The 9,399-nt window shown below is 48.7% G+C and overlaps 1 protein-coding gene across 1 annotated transcript in view; it reads right to left on the bottom strand.

Annotated features, from left to right (window-relative positions):
* Positions 1-3,797: 3,797 nt before the first annotated feature.
* DUSP16 (dual specificity phosphatase 16) overlaps positions 3,798-9,399 on the bottom strand; it is a 36,130-nt gene continuing 30,528 nt past the window's right edge. Inside the window, exons 5-7 of the mRNA XM_088470611.1 lie at positions 8,736-8,895; positions 7,607-7,730; positions 3,798-6,397 (exon numbers count right to left, since the gene is read on the bottom strand). Of these exons, the coding sequence (XP_088326737.1) occupies positions 5,284-6,397; positions 7,607-7,730; positions 8,736-8,895 (1,398 nt within the window). The 3' untranslated portion in view covers positions 3,798-5,283. The remainder of the gene's footprint in view (positions 6,398-7,606; positions 7,731-8,735; positions 8,896-9,399) is intronic.

Raw genomic sequence — 9,399 nt, 5'->3', positions numbered from 1 at the left:
GCACTGTCCCCAAGTGACACAAGCATTTTATTGAGAACTGCCTGCTACAGGTTCCCAGGACATTGGCACCGGGACCCTGCACAGGACAGTGTCTCCTTCACCGGAACCATCCAGGATGCCAGCACTTGGAATCTCCATGATCCAAGACCCTCCTAGATCCCGGAACACTGGCACGAGGACCCTACAGGATACTAGGATAATGGCACGAGGACCCTACAGGATACTAGGATAATGGCACGAGGACACTACAGGATACTAGGATAATGGCATGAGGACACTACAGGATACTAGAACACTGGCACGAGGACACTACAGGATACTAGAACACTGGCACGAGGACACTACAGGATACTAGAACACTGGCACGAGGACACTACAGGATACTTGAACACTGGCACGAGGCCCCTACAGGATACTTGAACACTGGCACAAGGACACTACAGGATACTAGTACACTGGCACAAGGACACTACAGGATACTAGTACACTAGCACAAGGACACTACAGAATACTAGAACACTGGCACAAGGACACTACAGGATACTAGTACACTGGCACAAGGACACTACAGGATACTAGTACACTGGCACAAGGACACTACAGGATACTAGAACACTGGCAGTGAAACCCTCCGGGACACTCCAGGATATGAAACCATCCCAGAAGACTGACACAGGGAACCCTCCAGGATACCAGAAGACTGACACAGGGAACCCTCCAGGATACCAGAAGACTGGCACAGGGAACCCTCCAGGATACCAGAAGACTGGCACAGGGAACCCTCCAGGATACCAGAAGACTGACACAGGGAACCCTCCAGGATACCAGAAGACTGGCACAGGGAACCCTCCAGGATACCAGAAGACTGGCACAGGGAACCCTCCAGGATACCAGAAGACTGGCACAGGGAACCCTCCAGGATACCAGAAGACTGGCACAGGGAACCCTCCAGGATACCAGAAGACTGGCACAGGACCCCACATGGTTTCGGCAGCAATGTTTTAGGCCAGGGAAATTGGTAATGACAGAAAATTGCACAGTTCCAGCACAGGTGGATAATGTTTGCTTGGAATATACAGGACTAGAAGTAACTAATATTTATCAGCTTAAAGTCTGCACGTAATTTAGGCATGGGACCTGCGGCTCTCCAGCTTCTGTGGAACTACAAGTTCCATCATGCCCCACCAGCTAAAGGCTGGCGCAGCTCTGCATGTTGACCCCCTGTTGTGTGAAGATTGAGGAAGCGAGAGACCGGTAGCTGGGTATAAACCTCCTCCGTACACAACGCTCCAGGTTTTGTTCCGTCACGCACCGCATTATAATAAATAACCACAGGACTCGTATCATGAAACTTTTTTTTTAATGTTTGGTTCAAGATATTTTCCAAATTAAGGCTCAAAATCCCGACTCGCGAAATGATCTGACAAAGACACAGAATATACAGACGTATTTCTCCGGGGACCAGCGACAAACGACGCATTCGTTTCTCACGTTTGCAGTTTTATGGGCTGAACAAGAAAACGGATTTAACGTGGACAAGACATCTCACATTTAAGTCCCTGAAGGGAACATGGATTCCCCTGTGAGAACATGCAGATAGACCTCCATACAAGCGTCACACGCGCTCCCGGAATCGCACTACATTTGCTACATGTACTGGTTATGTATCGTTGCTGTCGCGGTATAAACGTGACGATGGTGACAGTGGTTCTGTATGAAAATCTAGGGCAGCTGCAGGGAATGGCGTGTAATCCTGGTCAGTACACTGAGACGTCCCACCCATAGGTACTTACTAGTGCTCGTGGCACTTATTCATACACCTAGAAAACCATGTAATATAAAGATCCATCGTGTCGCTGCCAGCTAATCTGATCCTTGTACTAATTAACACAAAACGTTTAGGTGCTTGGGTCTGTTCAGCTATAATTTACAAGGGGAACTTCATGCATTGGGTTAGTTTTTTGAAAGGGCCTTGAACAAATACTCATGGCAATGCAGCACAAGGAATCGGACCTTAAATTCCGCATTTAATCAGTGATGTCACCGGTTCCTAGTGAATGGATAGGCTGCATTCTCAGTGATGTCACTGGCCTCTAGTGAATGGATAGGCTGCATTCTCAGTGATGTCACTGGCCTCTAGTGAATGGATAGGTTGCACTCAGTGATGTCACCGGTTCCAAGTGAATGGATAGGCCGCATACTCACTGGTTACTAGGGAGTGGATAGATTGCATTATGAGTGATCTTGCTTGTTACTCAAATTATATCCCCCCCCCTAATTGTTGCCATCACTGTGTGTAGGTGTTAGACCCACTTGTAGTAGACAGAGCTTGTAGTTACAGATCCCCACACACGCAGTCAGAGCGTCTGTCTCTGGGGCCGTCTCTCTGTCAGGTCAGGAGAAGGGTTACGCACCTATTGCATAAGGTACCCTTATAGGACACTTGTTGCTCAGCCTAAAGCTTCGATTCATACCCTAGAATGTGGGCTCATGGCTAAACCTGCGCCCGCCACAGATAAATGTCTCCTCCATATGCTCAGCTTTAGAGGGTCCGTACATTTAGCACCCTCCATCCTGGTCTGTCTATGCTGCTACGCCTGGACCACATGCTGGCACCTCTTACTGACCACATAATAATAATAATGAGACCTTTGACAACGTCAAACGAAAATGTATATTCTTAGGTGGTATTTCACCTCGGTGATATCAGGTACAATAGACGCTGGGATGGGGTAACAGAGGTCACCCATCGCTAAGACTTGTGCTGCAGCCCTGATAACTGATGTGGCGTTATTAACGTAAGAATACATAAAGTGTAACATAAATTATTTTATGTGGGGGCTCATTTAAAGACAGAGTTATGTCTATTTTCCTTTAGCACATCCGGAGAGCGCCTGCATACTCTGGCCGCTGTTGAGGACGCGATACACGCCGCTGCTCTGCATACTTACTGAGCACATAGACGTCCGCTTCCCAAAAAGCCCATCGTCTCTGGGAGCGCTAATGATGAAAGGTCTCGCGTGTATCCGCAGAATATTATAAAGGATACTTTAACCTTGGGCAGCTTTTTCCTTACAGACTAGGGGCCGTATTCAATTAGCGGCAAAAACTGAAGTTTTTTTCACCATTGGCGAAAACGCCCGTTTTTCGACAAAAAACGGCGATATTTTCGGCAAAAACTGGAGATAAGTTTTCTCCATCCCAGACCAGGCGGAAAAAAAATGCTAAATCCCTATTTTTGGCTAAAAATGTGGTGATTTCTTTGACAACCTTTTGGACACCCCCCCTAATAATAAATTATCCCCAAAAAAATTCGTAAATTGCGCACTTTGGCGAAAAACGGCCGTGCAATTTTTGGTAATAAAAAAATGTTGAAAATGGTTTTAATGTATCGGTTCTGATTTTGCGCTGGGCGGAATGGATGTGTGAAGTGTTTTAAACATGGCACGCGGTTGCAGCACGCGGTTTTTAAAAATGCGTTTTTACGACACGAAAATATACTTGCACCCATTTTAATGTACCCTCAATTTACGTGGAACAGTAATTTCCTGGAAAAAAAAAAATTGCTTTATCATTTTCAATGGTTTTTATTTTATTTTTTCCCCAAAATTGCGCAGTTGTTTTTTTGCTAAAGTGCGCAACTTACGAATTTATTTTGGGATAATTTATTATTAGGAGGGGTGTCCAATGGGTTCTGAAAGAAATCCCCATATTTTTAGCCAAAAATAGGGATTTTGCATTTTTTTTTTTTTCCCCCTGGTCTGGGATGGAGAAAACTTATCTCCAGTTTTTGGCGAAAATATCGCAGTTTTTTTTGTCGGAAATACAGACGTCTTCGCTGATGGCGAGAAAAAAAGGCCTTTTTCGCCGCTAATTGAATATGGCCCTAGAGCGGTGATCTCATCCTCGTGCTAAGCTTAGGACAGCCGCTGCCACCAGCAGCTCGCGGGGATAATACAGGTAACAACCTTACATCCAGCAAGACTCAGAAAGAGAACGTCCAAACGTCGGCCTCAGGTGATGGTATTCATCAGCCAGGATAGCAGAGGGGTCGGGAGTGTGCGTACATTCCTTAGAGCCAGCAGAGAGAGATGGTGGTACTCATCAACTAACAGTCCATCCATATATGTTCTATTTCATCGCGTTACACACCACCGAGGCAACTGCGCCAAGATACTTAGAACCGATGACATCACTAGTTTCTATGCACATTAGCTCAGCCCACAAAATGGCTGCCTCCGCAGTGCGTGAATGCGCTTTTGCTACATAACGCCTTATACGCGACTGAATGGGACAACAGTGCCGCCAGAACACAAGGAATGAATGGGGACTGCACAGAGGGATTGTAACACCAAGAATCAATTTTTGGACTTCAGAATAGTTCCCAAGAGAGTTGCAAGTAAGGCACTGGGAAATCCGAGGAGCCAATGATAGAAACTACATACTGACACCCCAAAACAATGGACGGGACAAAATAACAGGTATAAAGTTCCTGCTATAATGGTGTCCCCTGGACCCCTATCCTCCATCCTGTAATGATTATCAGTCTTTTGCTCTTGGTAGAAGCCCACCATCCACGCCGGGGGCATCTGCTTGTATATTATTATTGTCTCCCTTCTATTCACTTAAAAAAATGAACAGAACCCAAATTTCTGCACCACGATCGTCTACGGCTCCATTACGTTTAGGATTTTCATCCCCAGATTTTTGTAGCTGTTTCGATGACGATGATGGGGCTGAAGTTTCAGCTGACCAGTAACGGGACGGCCTCCGATTTCAGGTGTAAAAGTCTCTACATCAGTTTTCCCCAAAAAATATATTAAGTTGCATATTTAGATTTTTAACAATCAAAATCCAATATCTGAATGTGTGGAATCACCCCTCCCCCCAACCCAATATAAAAGTATTGCAAATTCTACCACCAATAAATTATTTGGTTGTCCATTTCGACATATATCACTGTGATTAGTAAATGGATAATTACTTACGTAATATAATCTGATCAAAACTAAAATGATTGTGTTTATTCTCAGAAATTGCTAAGCGCAGAGTTTCAATGCTCTGTGTCTACACCAGGGGGCGACACCGGGCTGTCCCTGCAGAGCTGCACAAAACATGACCACGTACCCGGCGCTCCAGCTACCTGCCCAGAGAGCTTAACCCAACACATTATTCTGCAAATTCCTGATTCAGATTTACAGGGAACAAAATGAAGAGCAAAAAAAATAATAATAATTATATAACCAAGAAAGCTCAGCTTGCTGGCTCCACCCGAACGCTGTCTCAGGAGACCTCAATGATTTCCATACTGCCGGAGAAGTTAGTCTGGTTACCCACTTTGCCCAGTTCTTCCCGGGACCGGCTATCCACTAGTCCATCTCCGAACTCCATTTGGCAGCTGCGACGTTTGAATTGCTTCTCGAAGGGACTTTCCTCGTGCCAACTGCGCCTGGAGTCCCCGCGGGTGCTTGGCTTCTGCCTCCTGCGCACTGCGTAAGAGGGATCCGTGGGCAGCTGACCGCTGCTAAAGGCGGTGAAGGTCCCCCCTCCGTACAATGCTGAAGCGGAGTAGAAGTGAGATGGTGCATCGGAGGTAAAGTACCAGCTGCCCGTCAGTGATGACGCCTGAGTTGCCAAAATGTCTGAATGCCAGTCTTTTAGGCCCAGCGCTGGCTTGGCCAAGTGCTGTTGGCTGCTGGACAGTCCAAACAGAAAGTTGCTTTTGCGGTTGTCCTCCATGCTGCCGCTACGGAGAAGGGGAGCCGCCAGGGACCTCTGGGACAGGACGCTGCTCCGTGCCGTCGTCTGTTGCTGTTGTCTGAGTTTGTTTTCCACTTGCCAACACCCAGCGGGTTTCTCCCTGGTAGCTTCCTCCCTGTCAGGACTGGATTCTGGGGTCTGCTCCGAAACCTCCTCAACTGGCGAGAACTGGCACATCTTGCTGCCGCCCTCCAGGGATGTGGTGGTTTTGTAGAACTCCGTATTGTCCTCTGAAGCGGAGGCTAGAGGTGCCGTGCTGGACAGGCTGCAATAAGACACCGATTTGATGTTGAGAGAGAAGGAACGCTTAATCTTCTTGCTGTCCTCCACCATCTCCCTGTGAGATACGTGCAGTCCATTGAGGCCTTGCAGAAGCGGAACCTCCTCGGGGCACGAGGCCTGTGTTCTCTGCGGTTCTGATGAGGTAGGGTGAAGGTGCAGCGGACTCTTGGGTGGAGGGACCTCCGCTGAGGTTGGAACGGCTCCGTGTTCCGAGCTGCCCAGCTCCAGCTGCAGCTTCAATTTGCAGACAGGAGCCGTCTGGCCGGTTTGAGCTTTGATCTTTTTCTCAAAGTCCAGAAGCTGGCCCAGGAAGTTGAAGTTGGGAGAGATGGTCGGCCTTTTCTCCTTGACAAATCTGGGGACCAGGAACAATAAAAAGTGACAGAGAATTACTATACATACAGAGGATGTGGATGTAGACAATTTACAGGCTTAAAGAATAAAATTAAAAAGATCCTAAATATAAAATTTAAGGTGGAACCTAAAATACAAAAATATCCGTAACAAGTATGTAAAAGTCTCCATACAATGGTTGGGATTAAGGGCCTGATTCAGACCTGCTCGCAAGTGGGTCGATGGTCGGCCAGGGCGCACGCGCAAGCCCCGGAGTGAGTGAGAACTTCACTCGCTCCAGGGCTCGCTACAAAACGGGGCGGCTGTCGATGTTGATCGACAGCTCGCCCCGTTTTGTAGGCGGGGTGGCTGAACAAACGGAGGCATTGCCGAAGGAACGCCTGCTATTTGTGGACGGCCCCACTGACATCAATCGTCGTGTGAGTAGTGAGCTTCCTGCTCTATTAGAGCAGGAAGTTCACTCTGGCTTGCGGGAACCAAGACTCTACCACAAGGGTCTCGTCGCAAGCCCCATGGTCGCGATAATCGTGACCATCGACAGGCCGCTTGCAAAAGCTGGGGGTGGTCTCCCACAGCTATGCGAGCGGCCTGGAGGCGGATTTAAAAAATAAATAAAAAATCTGCCCAGATTCAGAGAGAGCGCTCGCAAATAGCGAGCGCCTCTGAATCAGGCCCTAAGAGCGTTAACATGGCATATAGAGCCGTATTCCGAAACGGAAAGTCAGTATGGCGACGAACACGTGGCTATATGCAAACTGCGCAAGCGCCATACAAAGTAATTGCAGACTATCCATGCTCTGTACCGTGTTAGGTCGGGATTCCGGCGCGGGCAGCCAGGATAGTAACTACATCCCACCTGCACCATATGAACGTACGCAGAAGGAGACTGAAGGCGCAGGCGTATTGATGCGTCTTTAGACGGCTCTCTATGTGAAATGGGCGGCAACTGCGTAAGCGGACGAGAGAGATCAGTCCGGTGGGCGTGTAGGTCGGCGGAGATGAGGCGCCTGTTTCAGATGGACCTATTGTACCCAGCACAGGGTGGGTGTAAGTGCCTATACTAATGACAGCTCCGATTACGGAACACAACTTTGCAGAGCATTTCATTCTAGAGTGGACAGATTGCAATAATTTCTAACTGCAGTACCTGGGGCGGCCTGCAGGGGCTGCTATGCGTGTAGCCAGAGCAGGTCACTAGCCGGAGCGTTACCTGTAAGCTTCGTCTAAGTTCATATCCATCCTCTTCATGATATAGGCGATGGCGATGGTCGCAGAGCGAGAAATGCCCGCCAGGCAATGGACCAGTACGCGCCCATTTGAGGCCTTGGCCTTTTCTGCGTGGGAACAAGAGCAGACAAGGGTCAGAATAGAGACACGAATGCTATAGAAACTATGAACACAGGGCCTGATTCAGAGCCGGACGCTATTTGCGCTCGCTCGTTCAGAAAAAGGGGCCGGCTATTTAAATTGAGCGCTCGCTCTTTGCGGTCTGTTGACGCCTCTATGTCTGAGCGAGATAACGAAACATGCGCTCGCTATTTTGGAAACACGCCCCCTGGCCGCTCGCATCCTACGTCATCTCCGCTATTTATTAGATTAATCGAGTACATCGAAAGGCGTCTGAACTGCTCGCAGTGCTTGTGGTTGGATTTTCCTACCGCAATCATGCGAGCAGTTCAGGCTAAGAGACAACCAAGTGACGTGGCCGATGACGCTGCTTTGTTAATTATGCACACCCTTAAAACGCCCGTTTTGACCGTTTGGCACGCCTGCGTTCTGATCTCCACTCCCCTTTTTCAAGCATCTTCCCCTGTTACCACCCACAAACGCCTCATTCTGTCACTCAAATTAGCAGGCACTCGCTATTTTGCGAACACACGATCTCCGACCGCACTGACTGGTTGGCGCATGCGCATTACGACCCATACGCATGCGCAGATGTGCGAACATCGCTCGGAGCGAACGAGCGGCTCTGAATCAGGCCCACAATTCACTAAGCTCGTAACATCTGTATAAACCCAAGAAGTCTGTTTACAATGAGATTGGCTTAAAGTTTATGCCTCAAGGGCGAGTCCTGATCTATAGTCATCTGGTTCCTAACAGAGCTGAGCCATGGTGGTGACGTACACTGTTCAGCTCCCTGTGATACCCATGTGTAGGGCTCCATTAATCTACACTGCACATTCCTACAAAGCAAGTCTGCAAATGTGTCAGTCCCTCTGTGCCTGCGCGGTTATCTAAGACCCGCCTTCCTGACGTAGCAGCCTGTTGTAGAGGAGCGAAAGTCTGCATATAAAGGAATAAAACTCGCCACTTCTGCATATCCCTCCTATCCTCACCGATGAAGTCCACAGACTTGTCCAACCACGGCAGGATCTTCTCGCAGAAACTGTCGTTGACCGGAACCCGCAGGAAGTGGGAGTCGCAGATGAAGTCGGGTTTGGGGCAGGTGTTGCTGGCGTTTAGTACGAAGCCGATCTCATTCTGCTGCATCAGCTCCTGGGGAGAACATGACAGGGAGACAGTGAGACGGAAGGATGGGAGGACAGCGGAGCGGACATCTGCGGCATCCCAACATTAAGGCCGCTGCCCCTGTTCATAGGATGATGCAGGTTGTGTACAGGTTCCTCCTCTGCTGACCCCTCTGGCCTCCATGGTCTCAGCAGCTGCAGCCACAACGTCTGCCAACAACGCAGGTGCCTGTGCCCAGCAGGGAGTCTGATGCCAAACTGTGGCTGGTTTATTTGTTCTCCCCTAATTCCAATGGTACCCTGCCACCGCAAGCAGCACCAACATGCCGGCTGACAATGGCTGCGTCGTTCTTGGCGACTGGTCGCTCTCTGCTACCTTACAGCCTCGTTCACCTTCCCCGTCACCAGCTAGAATTGTTACGCATCATGTTCCCTACACCTCTTAGATTGTAAGCTCATCTTCTGTTTTGGGTAACTCTAACTGGCTGTATCATGATCCCCTCAAGGTGCAGCTCTGTGTAATATTACAGTA

The sequence above is a fragment of the Taudactylus pleione genome, unplaced genomic scaffold (assembly GCF_031769625.1).
Source record: "Taudactylus pleione unplaced genomic scaffold, aTauple2 ptg000101l, whole genome shotgun sequence".
Lineage (NCBI taxonomy): Eukaryota > Metazoa > Chordata > Amphibia > Anura > Myobatrachidae > Taudactylus > Taudactylus pleione.
Note: the sequence above shows the minus strand (reverse complement) of the source record. Positions and strands in the feature narration are given on the sequence as shown.